General features: G+C 46.4%; 2 protein-coding genes across 2 annotated transcripts in view; one reads left to right on the plus strand and one right to left on the minus strand.

Moving 5' to 3' along the window:
• Positions 1-2,120: 2,120 nt before the first annotated feature.
• UPP2 (uridine phosphorylase 2) lies at positions 2,121-9,758 on the plus strand. Its single transcript, XM_009273180.1, has 7 exons — positions 2,121-2,146; positions 2,811-2,928; positions 3,993-4,151; positions 6,343-6,457; positions 7,095-7,304; positions 8,907-9,053; positions 9,586-9,758. The coding sequence occupies exons 1-7, from the start codon at positions 2,121-2,123 to the stop codon at positions 9,756-9,758; spliced, it is 948 nt and encodes a 315-aa protein (XP_009271455.1).
• Positions 9,759-13,816: 4,058 nt separating this feature from the next.
• CCDC148 (coiled-coil domain containing 148) overlaps positions 13,817-18,984 on the minus strand; it is a 62,923-nt gene continuing 57,755 nt past the window's right edge. Inside the window, 4 exon segments of the mRNA XM_009273181.1 lie at positions 13,817-13,963; positions 15,643-15,681; positions 17,584-17,625; positions 18,554-18,671. Of these exon segments, the coding sequence (XP_009271456.1) occupies positions 13,817-13,963; positions 15,643-15,681; positions 17,584-17,625; positions 18,554-18,671 (346 nt within the window).

Genomic DNA, 18,984 nt, shown 5'->3' on the forward strand with positions numbered 1-18,984 from the left:
TGCTGCCTACTCCCCAGGCCCTGTCCAGCACCCCAAGGCATGCCCCGCATCTCACTGCATGCTCCATGGCCCTGGGGACTGCAGGCAGTGGTTGTGCCCCGTGGAGCACAGCCATCGCCCAGGCCCGTCGCACATGAGGGTGGTCACTGAGCACTGCTGTGACACCTGCAGCTGACATGGGGCGCTTAGGTGCGATGGGCTGCTGTGCAAAGTCCCTTGTGTCCTTAGGAGGGGTCTGAGAAGTGACCCCGGGTGGGGCACAGCGGTACCAAAGGCGCCTCCTGAACTGAGGGAGCCGAGGGAAGGGCTGTGCTGGAGAGAGGCCCTGGGGAAGCCAGCATGCGCTCCTCCCACAGCCCTCGAGTGCCAGCCGGCCTTCCCAGGAGCAGGGCAAGCCTGCCACTGACAACCCTGACCGCAAACGATCCTGAAGGGTTCCTGGGCTGAGACGGAGTCAGGTGTGGACAGTGAGAACAAAAATCATTGTCTGGACATTGCTGAGAATAAAATCAGCCTCTCCAGGCCAGGATCACTCACTCCAGGATCCGTTTCTGAGCGGCAGTAGCCTACCTCTGTCCATCGCTGTACCTGGGCACCGCTGTAGTAATCAGCAGTGCTGCCTTCTGGGGAGCTTAGCCAATGAGAGAAACAAATCTATTGCAAGTCACTTTTTTGTGTTAAGAGCCATGAGGGTGAAGATGGGGATTAGTGGGAATGGGAACATCCATCTTTTGACGCTTACCTTGTGAGTAAGCGTCTCAGTTTTCTGGGCCACCCGGGAGGACCATGATGGTTCGAAACGTAAAAGGCGCCCCGGCCTCCAGCTCACGCTCAGATAGGCTGGCCAGGGCTTGGGGAGCCAAGCATGCCAAAGCCCCAACCCTGGAGCCAGTCCCCCCACCAAGCCCTGTTCCCCCTGGGGAGCTCATCCCATCCAAGCGCCCTGGCAGGCTGATGCCACACAGACACCTGGGACCTGCAAGCACCAGCGAGCACCGGGTGTGAGGCAGCTGCTCTGCTGGCACGGGTTGATCTGCACCCGCACAGGGACCCACGAAACAGCCCAGGCTGCTGCAGCTGTGAGCCATTGCTCTGAGCCGGGGGCTGTGGCACAGCCGCTCCTAACGCACCACCACCCCTTCACAGAGCCCACGGAAGGTCGCTACAGCATTAGCTCTTTCTTTGTGCACCTGAGAAAAAACACAGGGTGGTTTCAGATTTGCACAGAACGGGACCAGAGAAAGGCATGGTCTGAAGCCGGCGGCCAGGGTGGGAGCACCGTTTCAATCCCTGGGGCCTAGGGGAAGCACAGCCCGGGGGAGGAGCGCCGTGGCAGCCAACTCAGACAAACCCTTGGCACGAAGCTGTTGCCGGAGCTGGGCAGGCCTGTGTCCCGGAGCACACGTGTGCCTGCCACGCGCCTTGGCGCCCGCCCTGCTGGCCAGAGGGCAAGTGGGTCACCCCCTTCACAGAGCCCACGGAAGGTCGCTACAGCATTAGCTCTTTCTTTGTGCACCTGAGAAAAAACACAGGGTGGTTTCAGATTTGCACAGAACGGGACCAGAGAAAGGCATGGTCTGAAGCCGGCGGCCAGGGTGGGAGCACCGTTTCAATCCCTGGGGCCTAGGGGAAGCACAGCCCGGGGGAGGAGCGCCGTGGCAGCCAACTCAGACAAACCCTTGGCACGAAGCTGTTGCCGGAGCTGGGCAGGCCTGTGTCCCGGAGCACACGTGTGCCTGCCACGCGCCTTGGCGCCCGCCCTGCTGGCCAGAGGGCAAGTGGGTCACCAGCCCCGGCCGTCGCTGCCTGAGCACAGCAGTGGAAGGAGAGTCGAGGTTAACAGTGACACACCTCCAAAAACAGCCAATCTGGGACAAACCACAGTGCTGGCCCCAAAGAGAAACCTCTCACACCTGATGGGGCAAAGGGGAGTGGGCAGAGGGGGACTGGCCACTGTTGGTCTTGGGAACCGCACAAAGGAGAGAGAGGGTATTTAACCCCCTGCAGAGCCCCTTAAAACCTTTTCTGAGCTCCAAAACGCGACAGCTGAAGAAATAGCGGTGTGTTTTCCTTAGCTTTTCTGCAGAGTATCACTTTCAGCTGACTCTGGTAGAGCTGCTATGACTGAAACAACAGGTTACTCTGGGTGAGTAACAGAGGAGGGTTTGCATTTGTTTTAATAAGACAAGAAAAATATTCTCTGGGTTTTGTTTAAGCCTTATTTATAAAATTGACTTGTATTGTTACTTAGTTGCTTTCCATCTATTAAAGCAGGTGGAAAGGCAAGGCAAACTGGCCTCCTGCTGTCTGCAGAATATGAATTTAATTTGCACTTGTACTGCTAGGCAGTTATTTGGGACAATATAAATATAAAATCCTGATTTGCTAAGAACTTAATGAGCTGTCACATACAAAATAGCACAATACATTATCCACTACATATTTCTGGCAGAATTGTATGAAAGAAAGACCTAAGGTTGCCATTGACAAAATTGATGATAAATATTGAGAAACATTTTTGCCAAATACGCAGACATAATAAGAGAGATGTCGAAGAGGTTACCAATAGCGATGGATGTAAGGAGGAGGACAGCTCATGTAACAGCAGGGCTCTGACAGAAAGGCAGCCATCCCGGCTGCCACACAGAGCTGGCTCATCCCTGTCCTGTCCCTTCCCTGACACCAGGGCCGTGCATGCCCCTCACAGGGGCTCCCAGGCCACCCCACACCCCGTCCTGTCCTGTCCCCATTCCTGCGGGCACTGCCCAGTGCCCGCTGCCCTGACCCATCTTCACCCCATCTCCCCACAGCAGTGGGCTTGTCCACATTAAAAACCCGTACTTGGACTCGATGGAGGAGGATGTTCTGTATCACCTGGACTTGGGAACGAAGACGCACAACCTGCCGGCAATGTTTGGGGACATAAAGGTAAATAGCAGGTGCAAAAGCAAGGCAGCAGCTCCCAGCCCCGCAGGGCTCTCCAGCCCCTCGTCCCAGCTCTGCTATCTCGTGCCGGGGCCCCGCTGCTGCCGATGCTCCCACTGGGGACGGGGCCCGGCTGCTCGGTAAACAGACTCAGCGACCTAGGGCAGCCCAGGCAGGGAGATCATCTGTCCTTGCTTGTTTTGGGTAGAAATCCCAATAGAAAATTATCCTTTTAAAAACCTGTAGTTCCATAAAACCTGATTTTATATTGGCCCCCGTGTTAGAGGACAGACGGAGGAAGTATTTGTCCAAAGCATCTGATCATCATCTACTGGAGACAAGGGAAAGAGGATGTCGTATTTTTGGCTGAGACCTGCTGTCAAAACCAGCCTGTCATGACCGCATTCCTCTTCCATTTTAAATCAGAGCATTTCCCCAGCGGCGCGGGGGAAGAGCCATGGTGCCATGGGGCTTGAGCAGCCTGGCACAGCCGCTGCCACGCACAGGCTCCTGCTCCTCTGTGCCACTGGCAGCCTGATCAGCAGTGCTGCCCTTGCAGTCACATGCTGGTCCCCCTCCTACGTTCAGGGAGCATTTTTTATTTTAATATGTAAAATTTGTCCTTTTTCTCCCTGACTTTACAGCCTCTGTGTCATCAGCAGTGCTTACTAATTGCAGTCAACACTGTTGATAGAATAAATTAAACAACGAGCTACTCTAACATCTGGTTTTGCTTTGCTGTCAGTAGGAATACTAACAGCTTAAATTTGCTGAATTATTTTACATTTTCTTGGCCTGGGACTGATACCCAAGTACGTGCAGCTGTACAGCTGTCTGGACCTAGTGTAGTCACAGCCCTAAAGGAGTAACAGTTTGGTTTTAATGTTAATTCCGTTTTTCAAGACCCTCCATTGTTTTGATGTCCCCTGCTCGCCTGCAAGGAAGTGGCATCCCGCTGCGCTCTCTGGGGAGGTGTGTCCAGTGCAGCCCGCCACTGCCACGTTACGACTGAATCTTGGTACCTATTTTAGCTAAAAAGTACCAACACGTTCATATTTTACATCCAGTTTGTCTGCGTTGGTGGCAGCCCAAACAGGATGAGGGCATTTGCCCAGTTCATGCACAAGGAACTGGGACTGATGGGTGACGGGGAGGACCTGGCAGACATCTGCGCAGGGACGGACCGATATGCCATGTACCGGGCTGGGCCGGTGCTCTCCATCAGTGTAAGTACTGCACCGTACCGCATGCGTTTTCCATCCGGGGCACTCACCGCAGCCCCTGCCCCAGGGTCTGCTGCTGCCAGTGTGGTCCCACAGCGGGATGGCGTAGGGGCCCCGTCTCCCCCGGCAGCAGGGAGGGTGGCCAGTATGACCTCTCCCATGCCTCTGCTTCCCTCAACACCCACCAGCAGATTTTTTCCCTCTTTTCAGTTTTCAGCCATTACCACCAGTACAACCTTTCAGCCATGGTAAAGCTGCTTCTGTTTGAATGGTATTTCTCAGCACCCTACACATTCAGTTTAAAAAGCATCGTATTAAAAATGAACATGCACGTATTTTGCTCAGCTCAGCACTCTGGCAATTCAAGAGGCAAAGACCACTTCCCACCACACATGAACTATGAAATATTGCTGGAAGTATTCCATTGACATGAGCGCTAAAGTAAAAATCTTGCTTTATTATTAATTATTCTTTAACAGCAGCAGAATTTTTGGCACTGCACAAAGGAAAAAGCAAATACAGGCTGTGCTGGTGGGGTGCTCACAACCCAAGGCTTGGTCCTGCCCTCGTTTCTTCCTGCACAAGATTAGTCTTAAATCTGATTCACAGGAGACAGCGTCACTCACACAACACAGCTCATGTTTGGTCCTTCTGACAAAACCAAACCAAACTTGACCGACGGAAAAGCCTGAGGGAATCAATCTGACAGGATCCAAAGGGGAAAAAACCCACAAGTTTTGCTATTCCCCAATCTGGCAGTAGTTGTGACACAGCTGGAAGAAAAGCTGACGCTGAGCTCTTGGCCATGCACCAGTTTTGTGCCAATGCAGAAGCCATCAACCCCTGGGCTCATCCCTGTGAGAGGACGCAGGGCAGAGCACGCAGCAAGCCTCCCCCAAAACACTTTGTGCAGCTGCCAACATCACATTTTTGCAAGTTGCTTAGAAACACAAATGAAGTCAAACATACCGGAGGCAGGAACACAGTTTCCTGCTTTGAATATTTACAATGAGAATAATTTTTTTAGGCATTGGCAAATAAGTCAGGCTGATGTTCCAGAATAACAACATGCAAAATGTTTTCATATTTAAAACATGATACAAGCCTAATAGACCATCAGTCTCACAGCCAAATGAAAAGAGACAAAGCAATACGAAAACTGCGTATGTTAAATTAGCTGTGCTTCTTTACATATGCTTCCTTCAGGTTTTTGAACATGATAGCGAAACCAAAAAACGTGAGGCATTTTTCACGGGGGGAAAAAAAACAACCCCCACACCACCAAACACCTTTTGTTTTTAAAGGTAAAGCCGAGAAAAGGATGGCAGTTGAGCAATGGAGCAGAAAACTAAGATGATCACGTGAGGGAGCGCTGGGCAGAAAGCAGAGGCAGCCGCAACAGCTCCAGATTTGCAAAACATCTGCCAGCCCAGAGGTTTGGCAGCGGAGATGGGGCAGCGGGGCACCACAAGCTGTGGCAGAGGACAGGGAATGGGCTGGTGCCGGCAGAGGGGAGAGCCTGCAGGCAGCCAGGCAGGCACTGGGGATGGAGGGACACCAGGGTGTGTGATGCAAGCCAGGAAACAGGACAGGTGGCCTGTGAGGCGTGAGGCTTCACGCAGCAAATGCCTGACCCCAAAACCGGTCCTCACCGAGGGGCACAAACCCATCTGTTGTCCTTCATGCCCAGTGATGCAGGTGGAGGTGCTCCAGCGTGGGGCGAGGGTGAGCTGGGAGGCACCCAGAGAAGCAGAGGCTCAGGTTGTCCTCACTGAAATTCACCACTCCAAGAGTATGAGCAGGACACAACAAAGAATGGAAGTCAGCACGTGGTGTAAGGACAGGCAACACAAGGGGAAGGTCTTGGAGCATTCAGCCATCGGGATGCATTCATGGAGAGACCTTTCTTGAAGGAATGACGCCATCTGTGCATCTGTCATACTGGTCCCCAGGGATGAACATCAGCTCTATTGATAAGAGCCTTAAAAGCATCAAGGGGAGGAGAAGAGGGTGAGATGCTTTACCTGGACAGGCTACATAGACCCTGAGATGTCTCTTCCCTGTCAAAAAACCACTGTTGGCCTCATCAGTGGAAAGAGGCCACAGCGTAACCCTAGGCTCATTGCAGTCACGTACCTGTCACCTGCCGCAGCATCAAAGGGAATGATGTTTTTCTTTTTCCTCCTCCCAACAGCACGGGATGGGCATCCCTTCCATTTCCATCATGCTTCATGAACTAATCAAACTGCTGCACCATGCAAAATGCCGAGACGTTACTATTATACGTATCGGTACTTCTGGAGGCTTAGGTAAGCTATCCATGGTCTTTCTTCTGGGCAAAGAGGGTCTTAATAAAAAACATTCTCTGCAATAGGTCATGTAATTATGAGCTTTAGGATTTTGTCAGGTCCCCAAATATCAAACATGATATTTTGTTTTGGGTTAAAACCCAGCAAACTTCTAGCGACTGGCTTAGCAGAGTGCACATTTTCATAATGAACAAAGGCCTTGAATTCACAACAACTGGGTATCACTTTTCAAACAGAAAACACTTGACTGGAAGTCACTGTCATGCTTTGAGATCCTCCCGGCTGTCCCAGTGCCTGTAGTCCTCCACACTGGTGGGACCCCTGGCTGGGGCAGAGGTGCTGCTTGTGCCTGCACAAGCTGGTGGTGGGGCATGATCTCTGCAAACCAGAAGCAATTAAAACACTGTTGCTCAGCACGTTCCCACAATCACTCATCGTGTGCTGATTCTGTACATTTTACTTCTACATCTGTGCTACTGCATGAATTTCAATTACTCTCTCACATCTGTTTTACTCACTAAAAGAGCAATCCCACAGTCACACATACATCTGTAGAGATTTTTCTGTCATGCTGAAGTTTTGCAGCAGGTCACAAGTGTTATGAGCTCTGGCTTAGCCTCAGCCTTCATTTTCACAGGGATCGAGGCCGGGTCTGTTGTGATCACGGACATGGCGGTGGACTCCTCCTTCAAGCCACGGTTTGAGCAGGTGGTGCTGGATGATGTGGTGGTGCGGAGCACTGAGCTGGATGAGGACCTCGCAGAGGAACTACTCGCCTGCAGCAAGGAGATTCCTGACTTTCGCACGCTTATTGGCCATACCATGTGCACCTATGACTTCTATGAAGGTAAAATGATCTTTGACTGTCCTTCCTCCCCGCAAACATAATGCCAAGTCTTTATGTTCTTACGTAGGCAAAGATATCCATGCTGCCAAAGCCTAAGAAGGGCTGCAGGAGCTGACCCACCTGATACGTTAGAGTTTGTTCAGTGGTCAGAGCAGGGTACACCTTCAGAACAAACAGTACCAATTTCGGCACTTTGCCAGGGTGAGGCCTACTCTGCTAATTGGTCTCTTGTGCATCTGCCAGTTAAATTTTTAATGTCACCTGCAAGACCAGCGCTGCTGTAGCTGGTGGTGTATCAAGACTGAAGATCCACCCAGCAGCGGTTGCTCCCTGGGACAATGCAGGTGCCCGGGGGGACCCCTGCTGCCTCCCAGTCCAGCCATTACATGGGAGCCATGCACGGTTGCAGACCCTCCCTAGCCTCACCCTGGCAAAGAAAACAGTCCCTTGTCCACAATCCTGTAGTGAGCCTAGCAGATGGGTTACACTGAGTTGTTTGCTACAACAAGATTGTAACTTCAGAACTACCAAACACTAGAAAAATGTCAGCAAGCACGTGATATTTACGCAAACAAACTTTGGTTACTCTGGAACTGTTTCCTTTGCAAAATTAAATGCTGATTGCAGAGTAGATGAAATGTAATAAATGAAGAATTAATAATCTGAGGACTATTTATAAACTTTTGGATCTGCTTGCAAATGCGACCATCTGTGTATTGCTCAAGACCATGTTTTATTTAAACAAAAAGCTATTTGAGAGGATTAACAGTAGGAACAGCAATAAAATGAAGCACTCCACCCAGGTTAGCACAGCCAGAGGTATAAATTTTGCTTGCACAAAGGACTTTACATACTGTGTGAGAGGAGTAGCTGCGCTGGGCACAGGTCCGCTCTGTGGTCCCAGGTGCAGCTGCAGGACAGCCAAAGACACCAGTGGAGTTAGAGGAGAGGATCAGGATGGGTGCCCATGCCTGGACACACCGAGCACGGCGTTGGGTCCTGCCTGCGGCGATGCCCCGGGGCTGCACTGAGAGTGGGAGGGAGCGCCAGTGCCCCGGGACCCAGCTCCCTGGCCAGCACCAATGCCACCCGAGCAGGGAACACCACTCGCAAGCAGCTCCAGCTGCCTGCCATCGTGGCAGCCCCTTAGGAAAAATTAAGCCTAAATTAAGAGGGTTTTCCTCTCCTCAGTTTTCCCATTCTGCACAGCTTGCTATGCCCCTCTTCAACAGTAATTTGGCATTTTTTGGATTTAACCTGGCAGACCTTCACAGTTGACCTTCATTTCCATGCACCTCAGAGGAGCTGCGATGACTTGCCCCTTCAGAGTGCAATATACCCCCTGTACTTAACACCTGTGGGCTTACTCATCCTTTTTACAAGTGTTAAAACCTGTGTAATTTTCTCCTCTATACAGAGACATAGCACACTGGCTTTAAACACTGAGGTTAATATGAGTTAAGTAACTATTCAAAGGAAAACTTAGTCGACTTCAGACAAAACATAGGCACTGCTGGACTTTCCATTTGAAACTACACCCCGTTCACCATGACTGTAAACCCACACAGGGTCAGCAGTGACACTTCTCTGCTTCCTTTCAAGGTCAGGGGAGATTAGATGGAGCACTGTGCTCTTTTTCCAGTGAAAAAAAGTTAGAGTACTTAAAAAGAGCTTATGACGCCGGTGTGAGGAACATTGAAATGGAGTCCACAGCATTTGCTGCCCTGTGCGGGCTGTGTGGCCTGAAAGGTGAGTCCTCTTGCAGTCGCCTCCGCGTCCTTCCCGCACCCCCATGCTCCCCAGCTTAACCCGACCTGAAGGTTCGGTTTGGTGCAAGATTCAGACAACCTGAAGGCCAAAAAGGCATTCCTAACGATTTTCACTAGAAAAGTACACTAAAACAAATTTTGTGGCTCAATAAAAAACAAGTTTGTTTTAAAAGGCCTGAGCGTGTGTTGGGCAAAACAAAACTTAATCCCCCCTTATCCCTCTCCCAGCCTTAAAACAAGTCCTGGCCGTACCTCTAGTGCTGCCTTTCCCCGTTTTGCTGGAAGAGAAACTGGGTGAGGGGAGGGTGCCTGCAGAGCGGTGCTGTGGCCAGCGGCTTCCCCAGGGGTCCTGCTGCTTTGACCCCTCCAGCACATTGGGGCGCATCCCCCAGCAAGCCCCAGGGAGGGCAACGGGAGCAGGGCCTCCTCTCCTTCCCCACGGGGCAGTGTTTTAAGGTGGCGGGTGCCTGTTGTCACGTGTGAGGTAACGCAGTGCTTTGGCCATCCTGCAGCCGCCGTTGTCTGCGTGGCACTCCTGGACCGCCTGGAGGGGGACCAGATCCGGGCACCCCGTGAGGTGCTGCAGGAGTACCAGCAGCAGCCTCAGCGCCTGATCGCGGCCTTCATCCGAAAGTGCCTGGGGCCTCGCCCTCTGGTGGGAAACACGTTTTTCTCCAGCAACTGATGGGCGATGCAGCACGAGCAGCAGGGCGCCAGGTCCCAGCCGGCACAGTGCACGTTTGTGCCCCCAGCGCTGCCATGCCAGGAGCAGGCAGGCGGGACCTACCCACATGGGCACACTGCAGACCCTTTTTGTGGGAAACGGAAAAGGCAGACTCGGTCATGATGTGCTCCCACAGGCAGGTGCCCTCTGTGGCTGAGCGGGGCAGCCGGATCCAGCGAACACTGCCACGCAGGAGCTGCGGACCCCCACTACGGCTTGAATTGCACCAACACACTTGCATACCCAAGGAGAGCTCCAGCCAAAATTTGCATGGAAATTAAGATTGTGTTACCAAACTGCACGGTCCTCACTCCTGTCTTCAGTGGTCACAAAGGACTGTCCTGTTAGGGTTGCTCCTGTCCACAGCGATACTCTAGGAAGGAGATGACTTTGCATCTGGCATAAAGCCAAAACCTAAGTAAACGACATGCAAAATTAATCTATGTTTGTGACCATTGTTACTCATTGCTGTTACGAAGGCTGTTCAGACTTTCATTCATACAATGTTTAAAGATCTGTCAAAAACTGATGCGTACCAGAGTGTTTGAACACAAGAGGTCAGTGTGTGGGAAGCACACCTTGCACAGACTGTCCGGGCTGTGCAGGAGCAGCTTCGCCCCTGTCGCACGGTCGGCAGGTTTGGGCGCGGGACGCATGGGGACACCCGAGACGGAAAGGGATGGGGAGCACACCTTACCGATATAACCTTGACCTGATTTCAGGCAGCTGCCAGGGACTGCATCTTTCACATTCATCTGCTAATCAACACCCATCAACGATCCAGTAAATCATCTTTAAGTGTCTCCACAAGCTGTAAGAGACTAAACTGCACCTTGGTTGAGTGGAGGGGTTTTTCACCGAGGGTAACCTACAGCCTGAAGAATTTCTCACCGAAATCACTTCCAGTTCTTAAGATTCACTAACAAGCTTGCTTCCAAATGAATTTTGACACCTTTGGAACAATAACTTACAGGATTTAAGAGTTCTGGTAAACAAAATTTTAACATATCAAAAAACATGGGAGAGGATCTTAAGATATTAATGATATTAAGAGCACAAAACATGTAAGTCTAAAGATACTTACAGACATGCCAAGGGGCCGTCCCCAAGGCACTTGTTCTCCAGTCAGTATCCTAAAATCTGCTTCATCAGCAACCTTGGGGCCCCTCTAGTCCTGGAAATATTTCCGCACTCTCGGGTACAGCTCAATTTGCCTCCCAAATGTGCAGGTTTCTCTTGGCGTCCCTCTCATCACCCCACTGCACGTTGTCATGCTGCCTCCTCCCATCCGCAGAGGTCTGTTTCTGGGGCATGGGGCCGGCGGCGGAGTGGGGCTGTCCAGGGTGCTCCCCCGATGGGCTCCCCTGGCACAGAGACTCCACTTTCATGGTCTCCCTGAGCTACTCCAGCAACTTACCAGCACTTTGATCTGGGATACATTCAGTTTGCTGCCATGAAAAAGCAAACTCCACTTTTTATAAGAAAAGGAGATTAGTTCCTAGTTTCCATTCTAAGACTGCAGTTTTTAGGCTCAAATATTAATCTGACGGGGGACAAATCCCAGGACAGGAGCAGTGTCCTCCCAGAACGGAAACAAAATCACTCCAGTCACTTAACATGCAATCTAACCTACCATTCAAACTCAGTTCTGCTAAGTCCACAGTCCACTTAAGAAACTTCTATACTAATAGTAATGTACCTTAAGTCCTTTGTGAAAATAATTTAAAACAACTCCAGGAAAAGAAATATGATACTTTAACATTTTGCCTAATTTGATAGGTGAGGTTTGCTCTTCCCTAGCTTACAGAAACACAGTCCTGGTCATTACCTTTGCAGGAGATAGTGAACTCTCTATTTTCTAGAACATTGTCCAGTAAAGAGACTCTTGTTTTTCTTATTTTGCTTTTAGCTTAATGAGTATGTTGTTAAATGGTCTTTCTGCTGCACATTCTGAGTTTGACACTTTTTAAGGGTTTCAGATGAGACAGTAGTTTACAGAGCTCAGAACGCATGTCCTTGGTGAGCTCCTTTTCAAAATACTGACCGTTACTGCAAAGCCCTCTCTATTCTCAGAGGGGTCAGAACTGGCATTGCAATCACTTATGTTTTTCTTTTTCTATAAATACACACATAAATGTGCATGTAAGCTTACGTGCACATAAGTTGGCACAAACTTGTGTTTTGCAACAACTGGATTTTTTTCTTCAGAAATGTCTTGGTATTTACAAAAGATGACAAGACAACTATAATCTGAAAAGATTTTGCACCACTGAAATAATCTTGTAGATCTGCTTTTAAAGGCAAGAAAAAAAATTCAACTGCCTTAAGTTTGGGATCTTCTGTTTCTGGGAAGCAGTCTAGCAGCCAATCTGGTCTCCAAAAGAGAAGAAAAGTAATGCTGGTCTCCCCTGCAGGAACATCCAACAAGTTATGAAACTGGCCAAGTGTGTTTTAAAAATAATGAGTTACCCCAAATGAGGTACCAAAATAAAATGCACAAATATACAAAGAATTGTAATTTTAGCACAAACACGCAAAAGCTAGATCCAGAAGACATACAGCTCCCACGGCTTTTGGGCAGTCTAGCATTTCTCCCCCCCTTAGCTTCAATACTCAGATTACGTTGCTCCTAGTCTTAAACTTTGCTTGGTCTCGGGAGTTTGTGACACCAGCTCTTCCCCTGCCCTTCTGGCACCCTTCTTAGAGTCTGCATCTGCTTCTGACTTTGCACCCTTGAACACCCAGGCCAGAGCAAACCTCCCTCCCCCAGGTGCTCAGAGACACCTGCTGAGATCAGGCTTACGCTACAAGATTTTGCCAATGTTACTATCAGTTTGAGGTGTGGAAACTTAACGTTGCTTGTCTCTGATTGCAAAACATCTGGTGTACAGTCACTGAATATGTCAAGAGAAGAGGGCCTGTTGTCTGTGCCGGGTAAGGAGGTGGCATATAGCGGCTAGCAGTAAAACCGCTCTCTTGGTGTTTGCTGGACCTGCACCATGGGCTCTGCTGGGAGAACACAGACAGGGCTCTCATCTAGCCTGATCCTCAATTTCTCATTTTGACAGTGAGGAATTACTGTCTGTTTCACAAGGTGTTGTAGGTATGTGATCCATTAACACCTATAAGGCATTAAAATATTACATTAATGAAGTTCCTATAATTATCTAGATACACAACTATGGATGTTCAGATCTTTGATATTCATCGTCCTTAGAAATTTTTGGTTAAGCTGCTAATTGTAACTTATTTATACATTTTACACTTATCTTATGTAAAGCTTGAAAACATAATCAGTTACAAAATGAAATGACATCAATTTCCCTTTCATTTAATAGAATCATATTCAGTAGCTTCAGCTCCAAAATAAAGATCCCAGATCTGAAACGTTATTTCTAATTTATGATTTATACTGAAAGACTAATCTGCAATATGAAATTGCATGACTGGTTTGCAGTAAATATGATACAGCAAATTGGTTTCTAAATATAGACAAAGGTTAAGTTTCTTCTTATAATAATCAAGGAATAATAGAAACATTCACGATAATGAAGATTTTATAATTAAAAGAATCAAATTATCAAGAAACCTGGAATGAAAGTTGTGGGACATGTTCATGTATCATAATGTAATCTAAAGTGACTGTTCTGCAAAGCTACTTTGGATTTATACTGCCAATTAAAAAACAGAGTTCCTGCTCAAGATGGTATATATCAGATTGGCCTGTAATGTCTGTAGGATTCTTTCATGTAACAGGTGTCCTATCTCCCAGTAGAAAGGGACATAGGAAATTATACTACAACAGCCTACACCCACCAAACCTCTATAAAACCTTCACCAAGGCATGCGTAAAATGGTGTAGTACTGCATGAGAAAGGCACGTTGTTTTTTTGAATGCTTGCACGCACTGAGAACTAAGTAGTTCTATGACACAGCCTAAGGAAAATTTATTTAAAGTTTTCACGTTATAGGCCAGACAATACCCCTGAAGCTTCTCTGCTCCTGATATGAGAGGCGCTCTACATTTTAAAAGCTGTGGATTCCATATGTCTTCTTGGAAGCTTCAGTGGAGGAATTTTTGGTAAAATCTCTTTTGCATAAAGTGTTTTGTGAAGTCCAGCTTCTCGAAGAGCTAGCTCAACACGAAGTCTAGGGTCAGAAATGATCTGTTGAAATAAACCACAGCAATGATAAATAGAAACAAAACAATACTTTCCTCATACACACAGTGCATCTTACAGGTTATCTGTGGATGTATATATTTAAAGAGTTTTAAAAGACAGTCAAAAAATTTTGGTCATAAAATAAAGCCTTCAAAAGCAGAGAAAGTCTACAGTGAACAAGCCTTATCTCACTGTCGTGGTTTAACCTCAGCCGGCAACTAAGCACCACACAGCCGCTCGCTCACTCCCCCGCACTGGGATGGGGGAGAGAATCAGAAGGGTAGAAGTGAGAAAACTCATGGGTTGAGATAAAGACAGTTTAATAGGTAAAGCAAAAGCTGCCCACACAAGCAAAGCAAAGCAAGGAATTCATTCACTACTTCCCAGTGGCAGGCAGGTGTTCAGCCATCTCCAGGAAAGCAGGGCTCCATCACACGTAACGGTTACTTGGGAAGACAAACGTCATCACTCCAAACGTCCCCCCCTTCCTTCTTCTTCCCCCAGCTTTATATACTGAGCATGACGTCACATGGTATGGAATGTCCCTTTGGCCAGTTGGGGTCAGCTGTCCTGGCTGTGCCCCCTCCCAGCTTCTTGTGCACCTGCAGCCTCCTCAGTCGGTAGAGCACGGGAAGCTGAAAAGTCCTTGACTAGTGTAAGCACTACTTAGCAACAACTAAAACATCGGTGTGTTATCAACATTGTTCTCACCCTAAATCCAAAACACAGCACTGTACCAGCTACTGGGAAGGAAATTAACTCTATCCCTGCCGAAACCAGGACACTCACTGCACATACTTGATATTATCCTTTTTAATATTAATGATCACAAACTATTTTAACAAAGAGCCCTGGTTGTCATTCCTCAGCAAAACTCAAAGGGTAGATGAGAAACTGAGTGACTTTTAATTCAGCCTACCCACTGAAGAGTTGCTGACTTCTCTAATGTTCCCCATCAATTCAGCCCTGCTTTCAGCACAAGACTTTCAATCTCTTCCTGTTTGTTTCTATGGAATCTGAGTCCTTCAAACACGTTTATGATTTTTCTCACAGCGTTGCCTTGTGACTACGTGGCAGTACCACTTCTATTTTACATAACAACAATTAATGGCCAGGGAAATTACTTCTAAAATTTGTCAAAAGGTTATTTGACAAAATTTGTAAGCCTCTTTCAAATCCTTCTTCCATGGGCTACAGTGGGGGAGCAGTGACAGTACAAGAGAGTGTGTCACATTGCCTTCAGTTCTAGCATCACCTGCCACAGTGTCCAGAGCTGCTGGGAAGAGCAACACTGGGGAACATTATCCATAACCCCTGGAGCTCTGGGATGGAGCACACTAATATGCTTGGCAGGAATCACATATTGCAGTCTGAGCAGTACCAAAACCTGTTTGGAGTAGAAATAGGAAGAATATTCTGAGAATTCAGGTATTAATCCCAAATCCACATGTTCAGAGCATTTTTAAGCTAAGGCTTTTCAGAACCTCATACATCAGTCAGATTTGGGTAAATTTTAATAGCCAAACAAAAACTTCATCTCTTGTACCACATCTCTCCTTTACCAAGCTTTAAAATGTCTTAAAATGGGAAGTGCTGGACAAGCTTAGTTATAGACATCGTTAAATTTCATCTTATTCAGTGCTAGAAGAAAGCTTTTATGCTATAGAATTATATCATAGCACTTCTCTTTCTGTAAACGTAATTTTCAAATTCCAGAGTGGGAATAATTTCAAATGCAAAGACTGAGCAGATGGGGAACAGTAAAGGAATCAAAAAAAATCCTCCCGTGTTGCTTAATTCCATTTGAAATTGAGCTTGCACTGTCCTCAGCAATCTGACTGACCTGAAAACAGGAGTATAGTTACTTCAGTTTCCTGCTTCATTTACAACTCACTGGTTTCTCCTCCTTCAGCCCTTGCATATCACATCCCAACTGAAGAGCATCTTCAGTCATAGGCTTGCCAAGCTGGTGAAGAGGGCTTTAATCTAGAGATGCCGGGGGAGAGGAACCTCAATCCATCCCACTCCTACCAGTTTGATGCCAGGGCCAGCAATAGATGCCCAGAGCCTGGAGGAGGAACACAGGTCAGCAGGAGAGCGCCTGAAGAGCAGCACAAAGGAACTCCAGCCAGTAAGACAGCTTCATCCGGGGCCCGACTTAAATGCCTCTATGCAAACGCACGTAGCATGGGGAATAAACAAGAGACAGTTTAATTGGCTGGAGTTAATACAGCACTGTGCATGCCCAGAACTGCTGTAAAGTGGAGAATTGCCTGCTATGGGGGCAGGCTTAACACAGAATAACCTGCACATTGTGAATGCCAGTTGTCAGTCCTTGAAAACATAAACTTGAAAGCTGGACGGCATTTCCATGAAGAGAGAGCTTATGTTGCTACCTTGTCACACTCCTGGTAGGAAATAAGCTTACACTAAGCTTTAGGCTACCAGAAAACAGCACTTCCCAAATATATGCATTACTGATCTTTGCACGGTAACAGTGGCGTGTGGTCCTGGCTGTGAAGGAGGCCTCGGCTCAGCAAGGATGCTATAACAGAGACGCAATACCAACCTCAGCTCTTTAGCAGAGATTGACATGAGCTCTGACATTCAAAACCAGTAACCAAAAGGAACCAGCAGACTCATAATTTAGCAATACCCACAATTCCTGGAAGTCCAAAATGTCTTCTTTTTCTTCTGATGGAAATAAAGGGTGTTCAGATCAGTAGTTCAGAATTTTTAGAGTCATGGGCAACAACATTGAGTGATATGCCACAAATAACATAATTCTTTGGTTTTTTTCTTAAGTGCGTCTGTTTTAACTGTTTAATTTCCTGTGGCTAGATCAGTATCAAAGATTCTCTCAGACACTATATTGTGCAAGAGTCAACCTTTTTTCATTGCTTATTTTCTTTGTGCTAAAATATTCAGATATAGGCTAATACTACTTTCAAAAATACAGAAAGATGCATGAGCAAAATAATCAAAGTCAGGACACCATCTGAATGGCTAAAACCAGAAAAAATATTTAAAACTGTGTATGATATTTTTTTTTTCCCATCTCTTTAATAAAATGTCATCTTTGTATTTACAGGCTGTCAAAATATACAGACTGGATGACTTTAATAAAGATCTTTTTTTTTTTCCCCACATACAACCAAGGGGCATATTTTATGAAGCAGTATTTCATTAGTGTGAAACACAGAATAAATATTGGTTAGAAGAATGTAATGAAGTGGGAACTCTACCATCCTGGTCAAAGGCCATTCTGGAAGCATTTTCTACTTTGGTAAGAGAATTGGGTCAGTCAGAAGAGATCAACAGATCATGACTCTCAACCAGCCTCTTGTAAAATCTGACGCAAAAGACAATGCATTCAACCAGTAACTTAGAAAAGACGTAATAGAGTTATTATTAAAAATGTATTGACAACCTAAAATAACGCTGTTAATACTGCAAAATATTTAATTGAATCAGATTATTAAAAATAAAGCATTATTGACTAGAAATGAGCCTGAGTTCAACAGTTTAAAAATGACTGAAATAACAGACCAACGATCCCTTAGTTTTATTTATTCCTGTTATGCTTAGCTCTCCCACAGAAGATGGCTTGGAGTATTTGACCTCTGTTGTATTTTTCTTTCTTCTTGACTTTGTACACCCAAATGCTGAAGTGAAAGCACTTACAAGGTCACAAACAGTCCAGGAGGGACTAAGGAAGAATTTCACTGGCATGCACACTGTACTGGGATGGTTAATCCTGAAGCCAAAGAACATGCTGAAGGTGAGGTCAAGGTTGCATCAAATACTGTATTTTTAACCATGGGTAGTCCTGGGGAGAAAGCTGCTGCATTAGTGCTGTTTAAATTACCCAAATTCAAAAGGGTTTGAAGAACACCTTTTCTCCCTCCCTTATTTTCCTTTGGCTGCACATTTAGGCTGCAGTTCCTGGAGTGTAAAGAATGTGAACTCCAGATTTTTCCTTTTAGTCTTTGGAGGACAAAACAAGGAAATTAGATATAAAAATATAAATGAAGGTAAAATTACTCCTTCAAAAGTCAGCCATAGAAAACCCCCCCAAATGCTACATTTACTATGACAAATGTTAGCAAGCATTTTCTGGGATGTCCTTTTTAAAATAATGTGCAAAAGTTTCACAGAGAGTCAAATATCTCAAGAAAAAAAGTCGTCCAAGGTCTGTAAGTTTTCAGAATTTAAAAAGAATTTAAATTACTCATAAATCTTGCCTAAGACTCAAGGCAGACTTAAGATTATTAAAAAATAAACAATCAAAAAAAAGAATCAAAGAAAAAGAGAACTCATATCCAACCCAAAGGAAAAAATAGTATCTATTTTCAGATATCAACAGCTTCTACAGTGCAATTTAACATCATAATGTACCTGTTGTCAGAGTTACAAAGCACATAGGATTTATAACATGACAGAATTACTGCTAAAGTCAGACCAAAAGTGCATTTTAATTTCTTCATTTATTTGCTTTTGATAGATTGTTCTTTTTATCTTTCATGTAATATGACAGTATGTGTTTGTATCATTACTGTATATGAAAATACTATATACAGGAAATAAAACCACCTGCTGTCGGAGTGCTTAAAGGCATTTCTATTTTTCTTCTTCTTCATATGCTTCTTGAAGGGCCAGTTCCTTTTTCTCCAGCAACCGTTTTTCTAGTAATGCTTGTCTAACCTTTACCCTGCAAAACAGCATACATACAAATGGAAAAAACATTGGCCAAGTGTAATTTTAAATTTCTGTTATGATATTTCAGTTTGAAAACTAGTCTGATGTTTTCTATATCCACCTAATAATAATACAGTTGTTCATCAAAACACCTGAAAAATGCAAAAGATGCTTTTTCATTTGAATGTGTTATTTTTGTTGGAGTTTTTTGGTTTGGGGTTTTTGGGGAAGGGGGTTTGGGGAGTTGTTTGATTTTTGGTGGGGTTTTTTTGTTTTGTTTTGGGGTTTGTTTATTTTTTAATCCCGCCTTTGTTCTTTACCCATTC

This window comes from Aptenodytes forsteri, unplaced genomic scaffold (assembly GCF_000699145.1).
Source record: "Aptenodytes forsteri isolate BGI_AS27 unplaced genomic scaffold, ASM69914v1 Scaffold174, whole genome shotgun sequence".
Lineage (NCBI taxonomy): Eukaryota > Metazoa > Chordata > Aves > Sphenisciformes > Spheniscidae > Aptenodytes > Aptenodytes forsteri.